Genomic DNA, 25,431 nt, shown 5'->3' on the forward strand with positions numbered 1-25,431 from the left:
CCTGACATAGTGCAGAGCTTACAATAATGGCCGCCATGTCATCATTTGGGAGTGAGGTTGTCAGGTTGTGATCCTTCACGTGCTGACATAGGTTAAGCGACTGGACGGTGATAACAGACGTCTGAGGCACTCTATCACTTGGTAATTACATTACACTGCTACTCCATTGCTTTCACTCGCTGCTGGTAATCTTGTTAAAATCCTGCTGATTGGAATCACGGTGACAGAGAGACAAATGGCCCAGGGAGCCCAGCCTTCCTCATCTGACTGAAGCTTTTGTTGCGTTGCCATGGAGCTGCATCGGCATACAGGTACTGAAATGCACCTTAAAATGCAGGTATGCCCTTGAGTTGGCATTAAAAGGATATCCATCGCTCGTTTGCATTCATTTAGACGTGTAGGGTTTCATTCTAGGCAGCTTTCCATTTGTGTGTTGCCTTTGAAGCCAGATGAATAAAATGACTACACAATGGAGCGAGCTAACCACTCCATTAAAAGTAAAGACAGCTCCTCCTTATCCTCCCCACCCTCTATTTTGTTGTTGTACACGTGCATTAGTAGCTATGCTGCTCTCTGGTGGACATAAGCCGACACTGCAGAGAAATAATTATGCAAAGGTTATATTTTCTGCATATTTGCTGGAAAGAAAGAATAAATTCTGCTTGACAGTAACGTTAGAGGTAGCTGCACTTTTTCATGTGTGTGGTTTTGCTCGGGTGCAACATTTCCTCCATGTGGCAGGTATCTTAATTAAAGAAAAAGTCCAGCCTGCAGCTACTGACCCCCTGCCACGGCCAGCCTGAGCCGAGGTAGCCAGCATCCATTAGTCAGAAGTAGCTGACATATTATTAGCTGGTCTTTTATATGACTGCCTCGCAGTGACACGCCCACTGGCAGCGGGTTTAATAATCTGCAGGAATGACCAGTGATAATTAAAATGACGCAAAAGACAAAGGAAGCAAATTGAGGTAAAGTCCTTCGAGGCGAAGTGTGGCAAAGGGAAATATTTTCTCATAATATGCAGTATTATATTCATTATGTTATGAAGAATGCACATCATTGTATGCACATATTGCTGAGGCTTTGAGTTGCAAGGAGCAACTCAATACCATATAATGAATGCAAGAAAAAAAATTGTCAAGAAAGCTGCATGACATATTTTATGAAAAAAAGTACATTTCCTTTAAATAATGAAGAAAAACTTAAGAGCTTAATTTGTTCTGAGACCACACACATTACTCAAATCACTCGTTTAAAATCAACCTTACCCATTGAAATTAATGGATGCCAGCCCCCCTGCCCACACCAGAACATCCCCCAAAATGTATTCAAGCATTAAACTAGAAAAATAGCACTCTACAGTACTGTACTTCATATTTTTAAAAAATACATACAGTAGATACAATAGAATGTAAATAATGAAAGTTTTTTCATGATAATTTCATGCTCCAATTCATTGGATATTATGTCGCTCCTTCTGGTGTGTGCGTCTTGGTCACTAGGGGGCACTATAGTAAATAGAAACATACTGCTCAGAGATTTGATAATGAAACATGAAGAAGACTATTAGAACTGAGGGCGCGTTCGGAAACACGCTCTAAAGTCCATGTACTACACTAAGAGTGTGTATGTTCGGACAAGCAGTGTGCTCTGTGCCCTGTTAATTTCCGAACGCACCAGTGTATGTTGTGTTAGCAAGACTACTATTTTGTTTTGTTGTGGATTCAGTAGAACTCGGCTCAGTCGCTAGCCCACACAGCGAGCTAACGTAGACGTTAGCCAGCCTAAAAGTTAGCAACTTCAGAAGTATCCACAGTACACAAATGGTGAATGACAATGTTTATAGCCTATTCCCTATCAGGCCACAACCCTTGTTGCCATGTGCCGTTTCCATCTCCAACCACCCAAAACACTGGCGCACCATGTCACCAGTTGGCGCTCCTATTGCGCACACTGGCATTCTGTTTTTGATGCACTCTGGATTTCCGAGTGGCAATTTTTAGTAACGGGCAGAGTGAACCAGTGCGCGCTCAGAGCTTATTTTCGAATGCGCCCTAAACAGCAGTAATTTAAGTGGTTTATGTCAGTGCAATAAACTAATGATGCTAGTTTTGTTAACTCATCTATGGTGTTTTCTGTTTAGTGTTAGCATAAGATAGCGGATTCCCTAAGACAAAGTTATGTGATTTGGTTAAATACACAATGCATATATTTTTATTTTATGATTAGTTTTCCAGTAAACTTCAACTGGGAATGGCAAAAAGCAAAACCGTTCTTTATTCCTTAGCAGTTAGTGGTGAAGCTCGGTGCTGCCCTCTACTGGATTGCCTGAAATTCACTCACATGTCCCTTTTTTTGCTGGTAAAGACACAGCAAAAACATCGGGCTAGCAACGGCTCATAACTTGTGAGTTGAGGCCCTCTTTAGTCGTGGAATCATTACACAGTAGTTTGTTTCAGGGTCTTGAATGATAAACAAGGATTTTGATTGGACACACAGTGGCAAATATGAGGGAGAGCAGTAGAATCAAATAAAAGGAATTATGCATTGAATTCTTTAAAGCCAAGGGCCAACACAAATTTACTTATATATATATATATATATATATATATGACATGAGCAGCTCGTCCCACCTCACAATATCTGCTTTAATCAGAGAGAAAGATAAAACACTTGTGAGTCTCTAATAAGTGTGTCCCCGATCTGATAGGCCTTAGGTCCTCTTGACCCAGGGGACCAATTTGAGTGGTACACAGCACATGGTGCCTCGTGCTGGATTATTGATCCCCCACGACCAATGTAGTGGGGGGCAAAAAAGGGCTCTGTTGTCTTGGAAACCTGTAATGCCATCTGTCATGCGTGTGCTGATCATCATTATGTTGCTGAGACATTGTTTTAATTGAATCATTTCCTCACGGAAGGGACTGCCTGCTAACAATGGGACCCTTCCCATTTTGTGTCAAGCGAAGGTAGAGCACAACAATTTTATTTTTTTAATCATAACCAGAAAAGGATCCAGTGTAGTCACTTTCACTTCCAAGATGATTGAAAAAAAATGCTTTTATTCTTACTGTTGAATTCTTTTAACAGGTTTTTACACTTTTCACCATGTTAATTTACCTTCTGCAACATGTCGAGTCTGTTATTAGAATAAATAATGTTCACTGAACCGGAAGTCTCCCGGTGTTTTCCATGTAAGGTTGAATTATAGGTTGAAGGACATCCAAACTAACACTCATTCATATTCATAACAGTGCTGCTCTGCATGCAGATTAACAGGAAGGAGACACACTTCAATAGGACGGGGGTTTGCGGGGGGACCTCTCCCCTGGGACGGGGGCTGAAAATGAACCAGCAGTCACACCTGAGCACAGACAGAGCACAAAGACATTCACGCACACTTGTAGCCTAAATAAGTGTATATCACCCCAATCAATTAGAATAAAGTGAAAAGTCATATTTTATAAACATTAGTTACTTCAAAATATTCTTTTCGGAAGGCCAATTCCCATCTTATTTCTAAATTAAAAATAGATTATTTCTAACTTGTTTGTTATGTGATGTCATTTCCTGAGATGTAATTTGTGGTATTCATTAGCGGAAAGATCTAATTATCAAATCATGAATAATTAAACCATGAAATATTTTGTTCTGTGTCGAGTAGGCCTACATATATTACATCATCACTGATCACCTATTTCAAGATTGGATTTGGAACTGGAAATGTTCTGAACAATGGGGGTTCTCAGCAGAAAAGACTTGCTTCACTCTAGGTTGGTCATGAAATTCTGACTGTTGAACTTTGAAGAGTCTTGATTGGTGTACACTACAGTAAATCCCCCTCCATCACATCGATCCCGCTTTTTTTTTTAAAACTTTATTTTTTTTTAATTGGTACAGTAATAATTCCATTTTGCTCTCTTTATACAGTGTTAGGTGTAATTCAATTTTTGAGCTTTGGAGGGCGGCACAGGTTATTGTTTAAACCAGAGTACATTTGAAAGAAGAAGAAAAAAACAGGCAGTACTCATTACTCACTGGCCCTGTCCCAAAACTCGCACTTCCACTCTTGTGTGAGTGTGTAGTCTGTCCCAGTTCTCCGAAGTGCACTGCCACCTCGCTACGCCCCCCCCCCCCCCCCTTTGCACCCTTGTTCTACACTGTGGCTCAGCCGGCATTGAAGTGTATTACCCACAGTTCATTCCTGAGTTGACCAAAATAACAATGGTAATTCCTGTACCTGTGCCGAAAAAAAAAGTATTTTTAAGTGTAAGTATCAAAGTATCATTCATTTTGTATTTATATATGTTTAATTTTAATCAAAGTTTAACATCACTTACATATTTTGCCCTAGGGCAATTACCGTACTTAGTGACCTCGTGCACATGCGCCTCAGGTTTTGCACGGCCGCAAATAAATGCTTCCCAAATCCCGGTCTGGAGCCATAGCTGCCTTTGACTGGGATTTTTACTTTAGTACTACTTTACTATAGTTTTGATATCATTTTAAGCAGCAAAATGTCCAAAACAACAAACGCTACCGCAACGTTTGATGACGCAAACGAACAAAAGGGCGCAAGTCGATGACGCCATACGAACTGTCCTAATTCTACAATTTTCTCACGCTTGTAACATGCGCTCAGCAACGCTTCGTGCACCTCTATTAAGTGAACACTTCATTGACGAGCGTATGGTGTAATGTGGGTATTGAGACTGGACCCAAGAACAGGCAAATTTGGGTTGAAAATTATTGGATGTCATCTGCTGTAATCCTGCTGTTAAATTAAATGTCTACAGACAGTTTCTGTTTAGGTTCATTTTATATATTATAATGTAAATTTTTTGGGACATGATTTGGACATGATGACATAATGTGAGATGGTGAGTTAAGTTAGTTTGGACAAACTGGAATTGTTACTGTAAACTTGCAAAGGGTTTGATACACTGTTACAATGTACAATATTTTTGAGTTATCCATTGTGCCTATTCTATTTCAATTAGATTGTATTATTTTAAACGTGTGTTAAAGATTGTTATTTTTAAGTGCTGTAAATGCTATAATTTTTTTCCCCTCTGAGTAGTTAAATAAGGTATTTCTAAATTGCAGATTTCACTTATTGTGGGTGTGGTCTGGAACATAACCCCAGCGATGGAAGGGAAATTACTGTGTATGAATTGAATGAATGAGACTTGATCACTAAGGCAATGTTCTGAATGAACTGGTTAATCAACTATACATTCAAATTCAAATGATGAGGTGATTTGGGCATAAGGTTGGACCTCGGAAATGATCAAGAGCACACAGCTTGGGAACACCCAAGTGTCCTCCTTAGTAGAAATGAAGGTGGCTGGGGACAAGTCCACAGGGAAGTCTTCTGGGTGTAGGAATAAATGGTGGTATGTATATAATAATGGTATGATGATGACTTTATTGGTGTGCTGGTTTGTGGAAGTAGAACTAGAGACATGATGTTTCACGTTAGAAAGGGAGTTTGCATTTTTTTTTATTAAAACAACACATTTAGTCATATTTGACAATAATACAACATAAATATGATCTGTGAAAAAAATTGCCATCTCTGGCCCTATTTTGTGTGTATAAGGAAAAACAACCAATCATCTAAAAATATAGTATATTGTCGCTGCTATGTGAAAAACACTTATGTCCATTTTGTTTCCATTTTTTAAATACATTTTTGGAATGAAACTGAATACAGACTCTTCTTCAGTATAATTCTGGGGTAGTGCTAGGGTTGTATTTGTCAGGCACATCATCACGTTTTTGTTCACACCTTCTGATAGTTTATGCACGTATAGCAAATTTGAAACAAAACTGCCATTCTGTGGTGCATTTAGCATTTCTAGCCAGTTGGGTATACAATGGGAATGTCTGTGTTAATGCTGCATGGTTCTCCATGCAAACTCACCATATTTAGAGAAAAATGTATACCGCAGGGCTTAATAAAAATAATATTGTCGCTGTTATGTGAAAAAACACTTATGTTAACCCCCCAACTTTTTATTCTTACGTTTTTGGGATGAAACTGAATACGGACATCACAAAAACATAGAAATTGAAACAAAATGGACGGATGAAACTGAATACAGACATGTATTCTGATTTCCCAAACTAAGAAAACAATAAGAAAAAAAGTAATGTTCAATAAATAGTTAATGAGAATATACCTGTTGCTATAGTTTGAACTTTTTCCTAGGGAGAAAAGAAACCTACATGCGCTGAGATGTGTGTTGATGGAAGTGATGTAAGATGACACCACTCGTTGCAAGTTGAAAGAACTCTGCCGAGAGTTTCAACTCCGCCTGTGAGGGAGAGCGAGGCCATGACCGTCGGGCTCAAAGTCATGTGTGCGCACTACAGGCAGAATTGGGAGCAAATTTGGATGAAGAGCTAAACCTTCAGTGAACTCCATCTGTGATTACTATCAGTCCTTTTTTGTAAGTACATTGGCCTTTCCTTTGTAATGTTTTCAGGATGCTGTTAGTAATGATGACACTACTGGAAACAAGAACTGAGTGAAAGGATGGAGTTTTATTCAAAATTGGGAGAGTACAGGAAGTTAAATTAAAAGGTTTTTTTCTTAAGTAAATCGTAGTCATTGTACTTAATATACAAATTAGCTTGCAAAATGTATCCATACAATGTTCAAATGTGTTAGTCAGGTCTTAAATGTAGTATTACATAGCTTTTTACTTTATTGTGTGTGTGCCAAAAGGGTGCTTGAATCAGAAAAATTATGTTTGATGACATTTCATTATTCTTTGTTGGATATGTAGTCTGTTCATGTTCTCAGTGTCTTTTTGACCCACTTGGACTTCAGTTGGCTGCGTCATGGACACATGAATAGTTGGAACAAAGAAGAGACTGTTTGAGGCACTTTTGTTTATTTTAGTTTTACCTTTCAGTAAAAAGGAACAAATGATGAAGTTAATTTATGGTTGTATTCCACTGAGGCTGCACACTGAAAGCCACCCACGGAGCGGCAACATGCCTTCGACCTTCTCCATCCTGTGTTGATAACAGATTTATTTAGTCTGGAAGTAACTCAGTGGAAGCCATGAGGTGGCAGACCAGCTATAGGCGACATACATTATTTTGTTCGGGATCACTCCCTGCTCATAATGAACCCTTTTAGGGTTTTCAGTGGACATAAGATCAATGACAGTTGTTTAAGACTGCTATTGTGTGAGTTTATTCAACTGGCAGACATGGAATGGCGAAATGTTCATATTTCAGTTCAGCTGGTATGTAATTATGGTGGACCAAAACTGCCAACATTCAAAATAATAAATGACTAAATAGATAAATAAATAAATGACTAAAAGTGAAAATTTTCAACTACCGCAACGTGAGCATTCGGCATTGCTCAGCTTCACTCGGCTACCTGTCTTCAAGGTACGTTCGGCTTAGCTTGCTTTGCTTGGGTGTTTGAACTCCGAAAATGAGTTCAAACTCCGAGGCATTTTTTACTCCGATTTTTGGGTTGAAGCCCGAATTGTACGAGTTCCGAGACGTTCAAACTCCGAGGTTCTACTGTATGTATGTATGTATATATATATATATATATATATATATATATATATATATATATATATATATATATATAAATAAAGTAAAAAAAAAAATAAATGTCGAAATAAATACAAAAATAAATATATAAATACAATTAAATATCAATCAATAAATAACGCTCTGCACTCACATTTGTTTATTTCATGCTGCAGACGCTCTGCCAGGATGAAATGTTATTGAAATGAGGGGGCGGTCCTAAGCGTGTCTTGGGTTGGACTCATGCGCCGTTGCAAACTGACTTTCATTGGTCGAATGAGCGGCTCGGCGAAGGAAGTCTCGCCGGCTTGCATTGGAGAGCTTCAGCAATGGACGACTATCTTGTCCACTGTCACCTCAACTCAACTCAAGTCACATGTTGTAAGAAATGTGAGAGCAGAGCGTTTTTATTGATTGATATTTAATTATATTTATATATTTTTTATTTATTTTTTATTATTATTATTTTCGCGTTTTTATTTTGTGTTTATTTTTACTTATATATTTACTTTATATATATATATATATACACATTTTTTACCTTTATTAATTATTTTATTTTATTTTAATTTAATTCTTTATTTATGTTTTTTCCAATTTTATTTATTTTCACTTTTAGTCATTTATTTATTTAATCATTTATTTATTTAGAATTTTGGCAGTTTTGGTCCTCCATATTGTAATTGCAGCTGTTTCTGTTTTATGACTGGTGCTTGGACTGAAAGCACAATTAAAGGTCAGGAAATGTCACTCAAGCTCAAGTATACAATATGCAAAGTAAGCTGCAATAGAAACACCAATACATGTGTGTGTATATGTGCCAGTGCCCATGTGTGTTGTCTTTACAGACATGCACCTTGAGCTTTGCTGTAGTATAAAGGCTGCTAGTGTCTCAAAGACAGGCCAGTGAGTGACCTTTGCCATCCCTTCCCAGCAGAGTAATCCTGGAGTACAGGTGTGATTTTCTCACCTGGATGTTTTGTTAGAGACACAAGCTCTCATGGCGCGCTGGTCAACCAATAAAGCAGCCTCCGACTTGGCACGACGGCCCTTCCCATACCCCGCGTCTGTCCCAAGTCTGCACCGTCTGTTTACAAAAGGGCTCTTTCACAACGTTCATGCTACACAGCCACTGCCTACATCTTCACGTTTGTGTTATAGTGTGTGTGAATTTAGTCTACTTTGCACACACACGCAAGGATGCTCGCTGTTCAGTTGGAATTTCCTGACACTGTTCTTGTGTGCATTGTTTATCTTCCTATTTGATCATGTAGGGATGCTGGTTTGAGCCACAAATGTCTTAAAAGCAGATGTGATGCTGCAAGGTGTGCTTCAATATGATTATTCCACTTTAGATATCTAAAAAGAGGTTCCAAATTTGACTTTAAAAAAAAAAAAGACACACACACAAAGGACCCGGATGGCCTTTGTCACCGTATGTCAACAAACCCGAAGTGTGTTTTTGTCCCGATTCCGTGTGATTAGCAGTGAGTATTCCCAGTAGACAGAGCGTGTCTCTGCATGGGGCTGAGATTTATGATGGAGGTTCCCAGAGATGGGAACTTGACAAATGAGCCATGCACCAGCGCCAGCAGAGTAGCTAAGCATTGCAGCTAAATACCTTATTCTTACATTTAGGGATGTTCAATACAAAAAAATAATAAATATATATATATATATATATATATATATATATATATATATAAATATAAAATAGGGGTGGGTGAAATGGCCTAAAAATTATATCACGATATTTCAAAGAAATTTGCTGTCACAATATTGGCAATAATTACTTAATAGATTTGTGATTGATGCTTTGGAATAATAGAACTTTTATTGCAGCACAATATTTAAGTCACCTTTTTACCACAATTGAAATGTAAACAAAGTGAAAATATAGCAACTGTAATGGAATGAAATGGAAATAAAAACAGGCCAGGTAGTGTTTACCCTGCGAGGTCTAATTGTAACATAACTGCTTAAAGTAAATAAAGCACATTTACATTAGCATATACAAAGAAAACATAAACCTTCAGAAGTCAGTGGCAAATTGCATGAGTCAAGAAAGTCCATTATTTTCTCCTGTGTGCTTGATCCTTGTAGAGACAAAAATAAATAAAAATATTTTTTAATGATACGGTAGCAGCTAGTCTGTAGCGTCATGCTTTGTACATCGCAGGCAAGTGTATTGTTGAAAGTTGTTTTCCCCTGCGATTGTTTAGGCAGTGGTTATTTTGCCGCAATCGGCAACCCTCCTGTGAGCGTTATTTTGCCGTGAATGTCTTTGATTGGTCAATGAGAGGAGCGAGAAAATGGCGTGATTGCTTGTAGACATTACTAACGGGTATGACTGACACAAATGTGCACGCCGTCTCGTCGAGAGCACATTAGCTTAGCCGGTTAGCATAACAAACAAACAATACGCGACCGCTTCAGTATTATCCAACCACTGTCTGTTTTTTTTCACAAGGAGTGCGCCTAATCAAGAGTGCTCCAGTAATCAACTTTTGTTCACGACAAACAACAGGAGCTGTTTCCATGTCCTCCTCGCTTGTCTTTAGCCTGCGTATCCTTTTAACTTTAACGGGAACAGTTGTCCTGCACAATTTGCAAACGATTGTATTTTTTGCATCATATCTGACCTCTTGTAACAGCCTCCACACGACAAAGGTAGCTCACTCCACTTTGCCGACAGAACTAGTTGCAGCTCACAGCCTCACACGCTCCGACATTGCTTTTATGCAGCAGTACGTCCAAATAGACACAAAGACGTATGGTGTTACGCATTACATCAACACGTCAATTTCATGATATTTCAAATTTTTATCACCCAAAAAAATACACCGGTAATATCATAGAAGGCATGATATGAAACACCCCAATATATAATACAGGATTTTCCCTTAAAATTGCATGCAATAGAAACTTTCTATTCTTCTAATTTCTTATTTCTAGTTCCTGATTGTAAAATGGCCACTAATTGTCACAAATACCGATGCCTTACAATAAGGCCGGGTACCAGCCAGTGACGATCGCCAGGGTTGTTATAGTTTTGGAATTTCCATTTTAGTTTTGATTTTGAGTTTTTTTTTTTTTATTAAGTTAGTTTCCATCAGTTTTCAGAGTGGTTCTATTAGTTAAAAAAAAAAAGCTTAGTTTTTTTTTTCTGAGAGCTCAGTATTGTTCATTCGGTAATCTTACCGATTCGACATGTCATCATTGCTCTTTTTTTTCCTCTTCTTTTTTGTATGTGTGTGAGTATGTGCATGTGCTCATTAATTCACCTAAAACCTATTAAAATTACCCATACCGTTCACCTAAACTGAATACTTCAAAATCCAGCTAGTCGTGAAGTTGCCAGGAGACCCAAGGAAGGATCAAAGAAAAGAAAATCCAGCACCGACCAGACATCGCCTACTACCCACTGGGTTACCAACCAAAATCTTTCACAAACTTCAGAAACATCTAAATTCCGACAAATTAGGGAGACCTCAAGAGACCAAAGGAAAGACTGAGGAAAGGGAGGATAGATGAAGCAGAGTGAGATCCACAGACAGCCTCCACGATTCAACGACCAGAGGATATTAGTTTATTTAAAAAAATAAAGTGTCTTGCTTGTGCATAATATTTAATAAACACCAAAGTAAAATGAAAAAAGTAACGCATTTCTTACCTGAGCTACATGAAAAACCAGACAAGCTAAGACATTGGAGGCAAAAGTAAAGCACGCAAAATGTGAAAGTGCTTTTCTATGTCTGCTGCTAGATGACGTCACTTCTGTGTGACACTTTCAAACGTCTTTATTCCAGTTAATATTGAAATAAAGACACTTAAAATCATCCCAAAGGCTCATGCGTTAATTGGTACTAAAGACTAAAACAAAGGACATTTTTGCTATAATTTTATTTTTGTAAAAATAAAATGTAGTTTTAGTTTTGTTTGTTTTAAAGCATATTAGTGTTTTTTCCATTAACTAAAATAACCTTGGTAACCGCCCACCCCTACTTATATTGTATTTCAACCACTTTGTTGAAAGATTAAGGTTCACTCATGTAAACACATTACAAAATCCAGACCATCATTAAAGTGCCCAAGAGCAAGGCATTATATTTCCTAAGTTGCTTGGTCGTGATGTGTCAGCAATAGACTAAAACTAAACAGTTTCCTTTGTAGGACTTGTCAGAGCTGATCAGAGCGAAAGCATGGATGGTGAAGTGGAATCAATGAACAGGAACGCTGAGAGTCCTCCGAGCCAGCTGACCGGGTTGGGGATGAGCTGTCTCCTCAGCCAGAAGTATCGCCACTGCGGGCCAGGTCTTGCCAGTCCTCAGGAGTACAACCAGTGGTTACCGTACCGCCATGATGCCAGCTTGCTGCCTATGAAAGAAGACCTGGCTCTTTGGCTCAACACCATCATGGGTGAGATTTTTTTTATTGACCCTAGCAAGCCAAAAGCATCCTTCCTTTGTAAATAAAAGTAAGCCATTTCATTCCAAACTCTGACCAAAAACTCATCATCCAAGTCAGAATCACTGAAATGAAAATTATTCTACTCTCGCTTGGTCTAGCCCATTTGTTTTGGTTAATTCTTCAACTTTCAAAAGAAAACAAGTGCACCTGACTCAAGTTCTCATGTTAATGTAACGCTAGTGCGGTTATGTCGGACTACTGCCCCATAGAATTTACAATAATAATGACTATATGATTGCAATAATGATAATAATTATTACCGGTATTTAGAAAGACTTGAGATGCATTTTGCTATAAATAAATAGATATACAATAGGGGGTAGATGGTGTTCTAATGTTCAAAATCTCCAAACCAGTCATCAATTTCTTTGGGGTAAGCCCGACCTAAAACAAGGCCAAAAAAAATGCAATCATAAAATCATAGATGTGAGTAATCAAACCAGTTCGCCATTGGGATTTGATATGTTCAATTAACAACCATGAGTTACACGGAAAAAAAAATAAAAAATACACAACAAAATAAACCAGCAATTAATGTGAAAACAAGTAGCAATCATAAATAGTAACAGACATTTCATTAAGTTCATACTGTGAGTAAAGTGAACAATGCATGACACTTTATTAACTTCCACTAAAAAGTCACTTTCCCCCCCCCCCCCCCCCCCCACTTAAGATCAGTTAGCTCAATGCTAAGCGGCAATCAATATTGTTGCGCAACAGGGTTTGAAATCACCCCGGTAAAACAGGCTGAGCCCGACTCACCGATAAGCAGAGCGACGTCAGTAAGGCAAAGTAAGAGTCCGGGGAGGGAATGTTGAAAGTGAATCTGTGACAACACATGTATAAATAAGCGACACAAGACAACACTAACCAAATGATGCTCGAGCAACTCACCCGAGAGCAGAATCAATGTATAATTGTCTTAATAGTCTCTTATTGTTAAGCAGTTTAAATAGTTAAAGCATTTCCTCTTGTTGAGTAGTTCAAATGTTTGAAACGACCGCCAAGTAAGGCACGCCACAGCAAGGACCGCGTGCACCAATGGCAGTGGAGCGGGACAGAACAACCAAAGAGGCAGTGGGCTTTTAAAAGGGACATTTTCACTCAAGCAAGAGCACCACAGCTGGGTCGAGTTGACACTGATGACAGACGAGCAGACAAGAGCCAGCAGCTCTTAAAGGGACAGCCCCTCATATAAGCTCAGCAGCAGGGTTTAAACTACACTGGATACATTAACATCATCACAAAGCAAATTCTGTAGAGTGAATTTCACTCTCTTAAGAGTGGGACCAAATAGACTCTGTTTTAGAGTAGGCTAATATTTACACTTGGAAGAGAGTGAAATAAAAAATTAAAACAAGTAAAGGTAAAAGTCACTCAAGGGTTGATGAACGAACTCACGACCTTCAGCGTAGGAGACTGCTACACTACCACCTGAGCAATGCCCCTCCTACTTTTTGCTTTTATCCAAGAGGAGACCAAAAACCTAATTTTGGGTCTTGGAGTTAGGAAGATTCCAGCTGACACAAGCAATATGCTAACACACAGCAGGAGCTGCGTGTCTCAAGGAGTAAATCGGCTGTCTCCCAAGCTGAAGGTCATGAGTTCGTTCCTCAACCCTTGAGTTACTTTTATTTATTTATTTTCCCACTTTTTTATTTCACACTCTTTCAAGTGTGAATATTACTCTAAAACGGAGTCTATTTGGGCCCACTCTAATTAGAGTCAAATTTACTCTACAGAATTTATTGTGCAGGTTTATACATTTGGATCTAAAAGTAGCCGTTAGTAAATCTGCTAAAACACTGTCAGAAAGCAAGTCTAAAATCACTATGTATTGGAAGATATTATAGGGGTGCTCTCTCTCTCTCAAAAAAACCCCAAAAATTTCAAAGGAAAGGAGTACCTGTATTATTACTTTGTGTGTGTGTGTGTGTGTGTGTGTTTGTGTGCAGGTGTGGATGTCACCGCTGACACTCTAATGGACCGACTGGACAATGGCGTTGTTCTTTGTCAATTGGCCCAGTTTCTCCAGGAAAAAATGAGCCACAGTAGTAAGGGAAAGGTGCTGTAACAACAACCAAATCATTATTTATTACCCTTTTCATCAGAGACAAGTATAGAAAGTACAATGATGCAAAATACAACATGCTGTATGGCACATAAAATGGCAAAACAAATATGATCTACTATTCTTTGACATACTATCATTTGCCCCACAATAATACAAACAATCAACACAATATGACATTTTTTTTTTTCTGCTTATGCGATTGTGTGCAGTCCTTTACCAGGAGAGTGATCCACTGGCGAGCTGATGCAACTTCAGGTTCATTTTTTGCCAGAGACAACACCGCTAACTTCCTCTACTGGTGCCGCAAGATTGGCGTCGACAGGGCCCACCTTTTCGAATCTGAAGATTTGGGTGAGCTATTGGTGGATTTAGCAATAATGATTGTTTTATCTTATTTATAGTGTTTTTTTTTAATTTGGTTTTGATACATTGGTCTTGTTATGTGTTATGGTTACTCACTGTAGCACTTTGAGGTTTGATGTCAAATATAAAGTTGCTACAAATACAATTTATTATGATTATTAATATTATTAATACAAGATTCCTGGTTATTCACAATTATCTTTGAGCGAGCTTTTGAGTTCACAGTGTGCAAATAAACTACTTTGCTTCCATTGCAAAAAAAAAAAGAAGAGAGATAGAAAATGCAGTCAATTTACCTTTCACCATTCATGCTAGTAAATATAGTCCATAATTCCAAGTGTGTGCTTGATTAACATTATTTAGGCTATTCTTGCTGTTGATGCACATAGATTGGGTTACATTTACCCAAGGATGGGATTAATTATTTTGACCCACCAGATTGGATTTGGGTGGTCTAAAGAACTGAAACTGCTTGCCATTTTGTGTGCTGAAATAAAATAGCTCAGTGGTAACACTGCTTACTTTGGACACAGAGACCTGGTGTAAAAACTGTACCAAACATATTTTATGAATGACTTACTGTGGTGACCTCTGACAGGGGAAGTTGTTTCTTCTTCTTGGTAATAAAATGAGTATTCTTTTTAACCACATTTATACTGATAATCCGTTTACCAAGGTATCTTGAACTCATCTTTATGCGTGGCTTCTTTTCCCACATTGATGTACCCATACATGGCGGCAAGTTTGTGACAATGACAATGTGATAATGTGCGACGAGTAAAGTAGTAATACTGGCAGGCACCATTTTGCTGACTTCCTGAGTGCAATCAAGGTTCATATGATGATTGCTTTACCTTCCCTTTCTGTCCAATTCCTGCTCTCGATGCTCTGCTATAGTATCAAAAAAGGTCATGCTTTGGTTGGTTGTTTACACATGATTCTTTTCTCATAACCTAGATCAACGAGATTGTTTTCACACAGTAGATTTTTTTTTGCGTGTGCACTGAGGTAGACCTAACTGCCTTCTTCATGCTGCTGTTGGCTTTGTTGGGTTCAGGTAGGCACTCTGTTTGATGTGGACTAGCGGAAGGAGATGAAGCATTCATGCCCTCATGCCCTCAGATGCGCATTCAAAGGCCACAGGAATTCCAGCTCAGCCTCAAAGATAGAAATGAATAACAGAGACAGACAGAGCACTTCACAAAATATGCGCCCTTTGCCATAAACACATTTATCTCTGGAAGCATTTTTTGCCAAAGCTATATTGCATTTATTTTGTTTTTATCTCTGTCTCAATCCATCCATCCTCTTTGTTTGTGTTGCGTACATGTGCTGTGTGAAGTCCTCCATAAGCAACCCCGGGAGGTATGCCTGTGCCTGATGGAGCTGGGACGCATGGCCGCCAGGTAAATGCTCCAGACAAAATAAAGCTCCTACTTTGTATAAAATGACAATATAACACAGTGGATAAAAGTGTGAAAAGGGGTAGTGTAACTATTGAACAAACAAAATAGTCAAGTATGTGAAGCAGAATTCAGATGCTATTTAATTACTGGGAAATGTTTGTATAAGCTGTTTATTCATGATTGTTTTCATGAATATTTACATTGTTCAATGCCATAACTGTAAAGAAGGGGTGTCCAAACTTTTTTGTTTCAAGGCTGCATACAGAGAAATGAAAGGATGCAAGGAGACACTTTACTTATTTTAAGCACACTAAAAGTAATCAAATAAGCATTTATATATTGAATTTTCTACTTAATTTAATAAATGCATAACAGCATTGTTACCTGATTGACTACTTGATTACTTACATTGATTACTTGCATTGTTACAACAGTTACTTGAGGGTCGTTCATGTGTCATCTTTTATAAAAACGGATATTGACACAGAGCAGAAAGTGGAAGAAACTATTTTTCCTTCTAAAATAATAATCTTCATTCGTCAGTATTTTAAAGAGAAATGTAATTATTTTGGTCGTATCGCTGATTATTTAGAAACATGTATGAACCATTTTTTAAAGTAATAGTGGCACCTTTTTTTATTGACACCTTCACTTCATACTCTGCCTACCCCAAATTTGACCTTTATTTATAAACCTTTATAAACGACACTCGGGCCATAGTTTGGACACCCCTGCTGTAAATCAACAGCATTCTGTTATTATACAGTATTTCTAAATAATATTATTTTGAATGACCTGTAGATTATTGCCATATTTTTTCCTTTTCAGGTATGGAGTTGAGCCTCCAGGCCTGGTGAAGTTGGAGAGAGAGATAGAGAGGGAGGAGGGAGGAAGTACTTCTCTATTGTCCCCGCTACCATTCTCCTTTTTTCCAAACCCGGAGCTTTGCTCACTATCACATTCAAGCAAGCCCCCAACCCCGCCCCCACCTTCTCCACCAGTTCCCCTCACTCCAAGCTCCATCTGCCTCTCGAAAGCCCACAGCACGCCCCTCACGTCTGATCTTCCATCAGCTACTGAAGACTCAGTGCCCACATGTCTATCCCCACTGCAGTCCTTCCTCTCAGCTCCAAAACTCTGCACAACCACAGCTTCGACACAAACCCCTTTGTGCTCCACTGACACATCTGTAGCCTCAAAAAGCCAAACGCAGGTGGCCATTGCAACAAGACCGCCCACATCCTCCCGACCACCAAACGTGAACCGTCACTCCAGCAAATATATCCGAAAGAGCACCGGCACCAGCAACATTTTGGATGACACTGTACGCCTCATTGATGGAACGTCTTATTTGAGCTTGCTTACATTGGCTCTGTTGCATGACTGCACTACATTAACACCCTGTGTGTGTCTGACCTCTATCAGGTGAGAAACATGATTGAAAATCCGCCCTGCAGCTGTCCAAACAGGTTCCCTGTTGAAAAGCAGCCAAAAAGCTGTTATCGTGTGGGGGAAAAAGTTCTTTATATACGGGTAAGCATTGAATTTCTTTCTAGACCTATATTTCTTTCTTTATTTACTTATGCACCATTAAAAAGTCACATTCAGTGAGCAATGCATAACACCCACTCACTGTCAGCTAACCTAATTAGTATTTCTTAATGTAGTTGACTTGCCCACAACCACTTTTTTTTTTAAATCATGACCACCATGTGTCCCTGACTCGAACTCAAGTAAGCTTTTTGAACATACTATGGTTAACTGCTTCCTGCTTCCTTCATATGTTGCAATTATAGAAACCATCATAGTGTACAAAAACGCAATATAACAGCACAAAACTGTGCCACATACATCACAAGTTCAGAATCAATATTTTTCTAAAATGATATACTGCTTACCTACATATGGTTCGAATTAAAAGTGGAACAATTCCATTCGGTTCAACTCAGATTTGATTCAATATGGTATGGCTCAGTTCAGGAGGGTATGATACAATGACTTTTTTGTTTGCACACATTGTGTCAGTACTGTATAAGTAGCATTTCTTTCTAAGATATTTAACTCCAATAAAAGACACTTTGATACATGTCTCGATATATTTCCAAATGGAACAATTTGATTCAGTTAGGTTCATAATTATCATCGATGCAAATTATAAAAAGTATTAATGTCTGCAGACGTCCTTTGCTCATCAAACTTGGCTTCTCTGACCAGCCAGTCAGACATTCAGAGGACGGAAAAATTCTAACGTTATGCTGGGCGAGCTAGCTGGCCCTTTAGGCAAATTTGAAATCTGGTTTGACTAGTTGATTAAAGAAACAGTCCCTTTGCTAATATAGTTTTTACATCAGTCAGGCAAACTGATTTTGAAGGCCCGGGCAGATTTCGTTGACATGGCAACGCATAAAAGCTGGAATCTGATTGGACAAGAATGGAACTATTTATGGTGTAAGTAGTAAATACAGTATGAAAATTGGCCAGTAGTTTATGCAGGTAGTCCATGCATTTAGTTCCCATTTAGTGATGGTATAAAATGTGATTGGTTGTTTGTCTTAACTTGCCCCGTGATTGACTGTCAACCAATCCAGAGATGTAGTTTGCCTCAGCTGGGATAGGCTCCGGCTACCCATGACCCGAATCATGATCAAAGAATGTAGAAAATGGTTGTTATTTCCCCATTTTGTCAATTGTCCATCTCCATAAGCAACTATGACTCAATTGCATCGTTTAAAACACTAAAACAGAAACATTTATAAAATCTCTAACACTTCTATAAATCCTGAGAAATTCAATTGTAGCTCTAACGAAAAGGGTAAGCACAGCACAGGAAGTGTGTCATTCTAATTTGAAATCAGAGTAATTGTGATTTATTATGGCTAATTTGATGACCCGAAATAGGTGTGGCCTAAGTCAAGACAAAACTTTTGAAGTCAGTCAGTTGAGATGCTCACTACAGACCTAGTATTGTAAATCTTGTTTCTACAAAGGCTAGAGCAATCATTTATCTTTAGACACAATGCTTGGACATTTGTGTTTGCATTGTTTTGTGTGTATTGCATATGCAATTTTAATTGAGTTTGTAATTTTGTTTCGATGTAACTGTTTTACAATGTCGACAATTGATTTGAGTTTTGTTTTTAGATGTATTCTGATTGATAATCATCATCATAAGCTATACTAGGTAAGACAGGCTAATGGCAAGAATTGAAATTACTTAATCAATTAAAACGCAATACTTCAATGTCATTTTATGCCAAACATTTGGTATACTAATATGAAACTTCACCCTAACGTATCTGTTTTAGGTGTGAGCATAATATGATTTCTAAAAATTCAATGAATCCATCTTTGTGTCAGCAAGTTGAATCACTGCCTTATTTGCCTTTATCTGGGATAGAGATGTTAGTGCCTTTCAGCCTCCCTGAGTCATTCACCACCTGTATGTTTCGATACAAAGGCTCAAGAAAAAGGCCTTCTGGGAGTCAGGGTTGCTTGGCAACGAATGGTCTGGATAAGACTGGGCTGACAATGATTTTATTCAGTACACAGACCTTCAGCTAAGAGTTCAAACAAACGTGCCGCTTTCAGGTAGATTTTGCCAAGATATGTTGTGTTGTGTGCAGTTTTCAAATGGCAGCCCCCTTGGGAGTCAAGGGGAAGACGTCTCTTTGTATACTGGATGATTTATTTCACTCCTGCTAAGATCCATCAAACTATATGATGGTTCCACCCTCACATGTGATAGCAAGAAGAAGAAAAAAACATTTAATTTGGGAAGATTTTATGTGAGGAAAGTACATATTAAGCCTCAGGTGAAAGCTATGCTGATGCTTATGCATACTGATGTGTGTACATGATCTAGTTGGTTTGCTCTAATGGTAGCCTTTATTATTGATCCAATGCTGTTGAGAAAAAGTGAAAGAAGAGATTATGTTTTGCAATTTGACCATACTTAACCTTTTAGTAAATATATATTTTTTTAGAATAATCTGTTCTAAATGTGCAATAAAATGTACAATAAAATAAAAACGTTCATACTCATGTTAACATAAAAGTGAGAAAAATGTTCAACTAATAGGAATATGGCTGCATCTTGTAGTCATTGATACAGCAATTTCATAACAATATTTTTTGTTTTTGTTTAAATTAAAAAGATTTACTCCTACTGTAAAAAAAAACGAGTGCGATATTGATTTTATGTTGGGGTCATTTTTGTGCCACTAGATGGCATCATTGCATTTGTAAGACGTTGGTGACAGCTCATTGCATTTTTCTTTTCATATTAAGAACTATCTCATCTTTAACATTAAGTAACTTGTGAAATTCTGCACATTTTTTTATTTGTAAAATACAACTTGACCCCAGTCTCCACAAATATATGCATTATTATTAAATTTATTACTGCTAAATTTTGACCTGGACGTGTCTGCTGCGTTGCGACTGGAATTCCCCCAGTACAGGCTTTCCAAGTAAGGAGCGTTCATTAATCGTGCGTTAATATATATATATATATATATATATTGGTGTTAAAGGAACTTTAAATTAACTCAAATTTAACGCACTAATTTTAACACCTCTAATGATAAAGTGGTGACAAAAAATCCCATATCCAAGTGTAACACTATCACTTATTAACTTATTACGTAAAACATTGGTGGGAGGGGCGCCAAAACAAATTAATCTTAGGGCGCCATAAGGTTACTGCACTTAACTCACAAGTGTGTACAACTGCAGTGGCTAATTGGTCACCAGTGGAAACCCATTTAGTGCTTTGTTAATCTTATTGAAAGTCGCACTGACCAGCACGTTGAATTGGTAATCAATGCTGTCAGCCTCAGTTTAAAAAAAAAAAATAGAGATAAATCCAATGGCAGAAATTCAGTTAAGAGACAGATTTTTTTTCTTCCTAGGAAATACTTTCTTCATTATGTTGCCACACCATTATGCTTTTAGGGACCTTTTTTTTTTTTTAGATAGAAAGTTTCTCAAATTCATCGAGCCAGAGTTCTACCGGTGTCTTTTACTATCTTCATTTTAACCATTTAAAAATACCCAAAATCCAACATTATTTGAAAAACTAATCATAGCTTTTGACAACATAAACGTAGTGCTGCTGGACTGCTGCGTGACCCTGACTCCACCTTGTGTTGCACAGCTGCCACCATGTGTGGAAAGAAACATACCATAAACCTCAATTACCAAACACCATGATGACCCCAAGTGTGGCCACACCTTTCAAACAAGACATATTATTGATTTGCAAGACAAAGTCATTAGCGAGGGGTTTAATCGGACAGCTTGTTAATGAGCAACTGAGCATGACGGCCCCTCCTCATGTGTAAACTTTCAGCCCTCCCCATCCTGTCCATTTCCTTGGGGGACTATTCAATCAATGGCGGCCATGAAGTGCTCAGCCATTCTTTGCTGTTGAAAAAGACGAAAGCTTTCCTTTCTTCTCGGCTCCCAATTAGGCTCTTTACGCTGCGTAGCCAAGGACACTGTCGGACTGTGTCAGTGGGACGAAAGACACGCACAAGATCATCCTTTGTCTATCACATCTGCTAATAAGAAAACCTAAGGACAGATGAAAGAGTTTGAGTCATTGAGCAATATCACACTTTACATTTTGGGCTGAGCTTTATGGCAGATATGACCTCAGCTCTCTCTTTCTTTATGCTTGAGTGACCTTTGACATGGCGTAATAAACAAATAAAGTAAACATTTATTCTTCACCCCAAGGAGAACTTGACACATTTTATAGCATTTTCCCCAAAATGATGAACGTCAACCTCAAGGTGGGACTAAAGCAAAACGTAAGCATCCCAAGTCTGATTTTAATTTCACATGACGAGTCGTCCAATAATGTTGAGATGCCCACAAACGGATCGTTTCTATTACTGTACATTTGATTAGGGCCCACTGTAGTCTCACAAGCTGTGGATTTGGCTCAAGCCTGACTCCTACTGGCAGTTGTCTAAATCCCTTCTCTGTCATGTGAGCCCACATTAATTTTTCAGCAGGACAAGATGAGTCAGTGGGCCGAACAGGGAGTACTCAGGGGAATGCAGAAGATGCTTTATAGGATGCAGACGTAGCACACTGTGTAGGGGGATCTGTAGGGGGAAGGGGCTTTATTGCCGACCCACAAATAAAGCTGCCCATGTGAGAATTCTCAACATTTTATTTAAAAAACAAAACAAGAAAACATGCACGCACGTATCAATTTTTTCCCATATGGGATCGTTTCATATCTGTTAATAAAAGTCAGCCATAATAGATCAAGATAAATATAGATTCCGAAGAAGCCTTGTTTGGTTACTAAAATTTACAAACGCAGAGCTGGATTGCTCATTAGTCCATCCATCCATCAATCATCTACCACTTATCCGGGGTCGGGTCGCGGGGGCAGCAGCTTTAGCAGGGAAGCCCAGACTTTCCCCAGCCACTTCAACCAGCTCCACCGACGGGATCCCAAGGTGTTCCCAGGCCAGACGAGAGACATAGTCTCCCCAGTGTGTCCTGGGTCGTCCCCGGGGCCTCCCACTGGTGGGACATGCCCAGAACACCTCTCCAAGGAGGCGTCCAGGATCGGAACCAGATGCCCGAGCCACCTCAACTGGTTCCTCTCAACGCGGAGGAGTAGCGGCTCGACACTGAGTCCCTCCCGGATGACCGAGCTTCTCACCCTATCTCTAAGGGAGAGCCCGGATACCCTGCGGAAGAAACTCATTTCGGCCACTTATATCCGGGATCTTGTTCTTTTGGTCACGACCCACAACTCGTGACCATAGGTGAGAGTAGGAACGTAGATCGACCCGTAAATCGAGAGCTTTGCCTTTCGGCTCAGCTCCTTCTTTACCACAACGGACCGATACAGAGTCTGCATCACTGCAGACGCTGCACCGATCCGCCCGTCGATCTCCCACTCCAAACTACCTTCACTCATGAACAAGACCCCAAGATGAACTCCTCCGCTTGGGGCAGGATCTCCTCCCCGACCCGGAGAGGGCACGCCACCCTTTTCCGACTGAGAACAATGGTCTCGGAATTGGAGGTGCTGATTTTCATCCCAACCGCTTCACACTCAGCTGCGAACCGCTCCAGCAAGAGTTGTAGATCACGGCTTGAAGAAGCCAACAGCAAACCGGACCCCCTCAATGCCTCGGCTGCGCCTAGAAATTCTGTCTATAAAAGTTATGAACAGAGTCGGTGACAAAGGGCAACCTTGCCGGAGTCCAACCCTCACTGGAAACAAATTTGACTTACTGCCGGACCAAACTCGGACATCGGTCGCACAGGGAACAAACAGCCCGTATCAGGGGGCTCGGTACCCCGTACTTCCGAAGCACCCCCCACAGGGCTCCCCAAGGGACACGGTCAAAGTCCACAAAGCACATTAGTCAACATATTCAAATGCTAAAAGCATCATGGCCTCCAGGAGCCGCCACAAAATGGGTGGGGGAAAAAATACGCATTTAATGTACGTACTGTAATAGGGTCTCTTGGGAAAGTAAAATTGCTTTACCTTCATAGCACCTTTCCTTAAGCTTTATGGAAAACCTCATTTTCTCCCTAGCCTGGAATTGCTTTTCCCCCCAAAGGAATACAAAAAGTATTTCTTTGACCCATGTGTTTTAGTTGTATTTATTTCAATCAGGCTGTTATCAACAATAATAATCACTTAAGATTTTAAAATTACAGTCCCGTCCAAAAGTATTGGAATGGCAAGATCAATTCCTTTTCTTTTGTTGTATACTGAAGACATTTGGGTTTCAGATCAAGAGATTAATAATAATAATAATAATAATAATGCACCAGATGTTTTCTAGACACTCAAAGACGCTTTACAGTGGATACATTATTCATGCACTCACACATTCACACTGTGGTGGTGGTAAACTACTTCAGTAGCCACAGCTGCCCTGAGGCAGGCTGACAGAAGATATATATATATAAATATATATATATCAAACAAATGCTATTATTGTGCTGTGAGAGAGCAACAGTGTAAATGGCATCCACTGGCTGTAAGTCAGGAAAATGGTTGAGTGAGAATGTTAGACTTGACCCCTGTCAACCTTAACATTTTAATCTGGAGGATGTCAGCTGAGATAGACCGCGTCTAGCTCGGCTTCCCTCCACGGCTGCTTAAGTCTGAGCGCGTGCCATCGATTTTTCATCCCATATGTGTGACACGCTGCTCCAAACATGAGGGAAGGAGGGGTTGGAGGCATATCTGCTCGTGTGATCACATTCTTAATGCTTCCTTAATGAAGGGTTTATTGGCGATAAACCAAGGAGGGGGGTGGGCCACTGCTGACAGGACAATGGCCCGCTTTGCAAGGCCTCCTGGGAATGTTAATGTCTCCTGGGAGTTGTGGGTGTGCAATGGATTCATCTCAATCCCCCTTTAATTTTTGTCTTGGCCTCATATTGTGGCAGTAGTTGCCATGGCAGCAGTTGGTTTTCATCGCTAGGGCTTCTTGTCTGTGAAGGATGTGTTGAATCCGAGACAGCGGGCCTTTCTGCAACAGCTGTCCGCACGCACCAAGGCTGGGTGCGGGTTTTATTGAAAATAGCGCACCTTACGTGGTTTGTGTGCGGATGAAGCTTCGTGCGTCACTGCTGGTGTGCGCATGCATGCTCATATATGGATTAGTCTGTCGTGTGAGCTCAGCTGGTGGCACGAGGTGCTCTTTCATTTGGTTTAATGAGATTTTGACAAAGCTATCATTTGGCTTTCATGGCGACAACTTCATATGCAAGGGAAGCTTGTAAATATTAGATTGGCGAGTGTGTGTGTGTGTGTGTGTATTATAAAGATTGCGGTAATAAGACATTCCCTACGTATTTTTTATGTCACAGATGCTGAATGAGCGGCACGTGATGGTGCGAGTGGGTGGAGGCTGGGAGACTTTTTTAAGCTACCTACAGAAACACGACCCCTGCAGAGGAGGACCGGTGGGCAGATCTGAAATCAGGAGCTGTCGGGACAAAGTCAAGCCCCTCAATTTCAACATGTCACCTGACAACTACATGGTGGTCAACGCACATTACCGTGGAAAGAAGTAGATCGCTCTCCATACTATTATCCAACGTGCCCTTTTTGTTGTACTAACCTGCCATTGTTGTTAATTTATATTTGTTCACATCATCGCAGGTTTATTGATTGGTTTATTGGGGTTACATTTACAGGGGGTATGTACAACAGTATTTAGATTTTTGTGTTTATTTGAATATCAAATACCCAAGTATGCGTTATTTCATCAATCTGTTTGGATTTTGAGTGACGTAGAGTCCAAAGGACGTCGCGCACATTTTATGTTTGGACATTAAGATTTAATAATATGTAAACACATGTTATATAAAAACATTTGTGTGTATATCTTGCACTTAAACTTCATTTGTGCCGTTTGATTTGTTCATTATTCAAATCAGCTATCATGCTAAAAATCCCAAAACACATAATCAGTTTCTCCCTCTAGATGGCACCATGCGCTCAGTGACAAAATGCCAATGTGATGCAAAAAAAAAAAAAAAAAAGGAAAGAAA

The 25,431-nt window shown here is 39.4% G+C and overlaps 1 protein-coding gene across 3 annotated transcripts; it reads left to right on the forward strand.

The window, feature by feature from the left end:
* Positions 1-25,226, forward strand: gas2b (growth arrest-specific 2b). 3 transcript variants are annotated; one of them, XM_086071536.1, is made up of 9 exons: positions 1-141; positions 228-311; positions 11,728-11,985; positions 13,992-14,101; positions 14,320-14,461; positions 15,816-15,879; positions 16,708-17,203; positions 17,305-17,412; positions 24,745-25,226. In XM_086071536.1, exons 2-9 carry the CDS (start codon positions 290-292, stop codon positions 24,949-24,951), a joined length of 1,407 nt encoding a protein of 468 aa, XP_085927662.1. In that variant the 5' UTR covers positions 1-141; positions 228-289; the 3' UTR covers positions 24,952-25,226. The 3 variants fall into 3 exon arrangements, with proteins under 3 accessions (XP_085927662.1, XP_085927663.1, XP_085927664.1); XM_086071537.1 differs by lacking the exon at positions 1-141 and having other exon boundaries at positions 171-311; positions 11,740-11,985; XM_086071538.1 differs by lacking the exons at positions 1-141; positions 228-311 and adding an exon at positions 6,359-6,455 and having other exon boundaries at positions 11,740-11,985.
* The last annotated feature ends 205 nt before the right edge of the window (positions 25,227-25,431 follow it).

This window comes from Leptonotus elevatus, chromosome 3 (genome assembly GCF_054856555.1).
Source record: "Leptonotus elevatus isolate MCC_2025b chromosome 3, RoL_Lele_1.0, whole genome shotgun sequence".
NCBI lineage: Eukaryota > Metazoa > Chordata > Actinopteri > Syngnathiformes > Syngnathidae > Leptonotus > Leptonotus elevatus.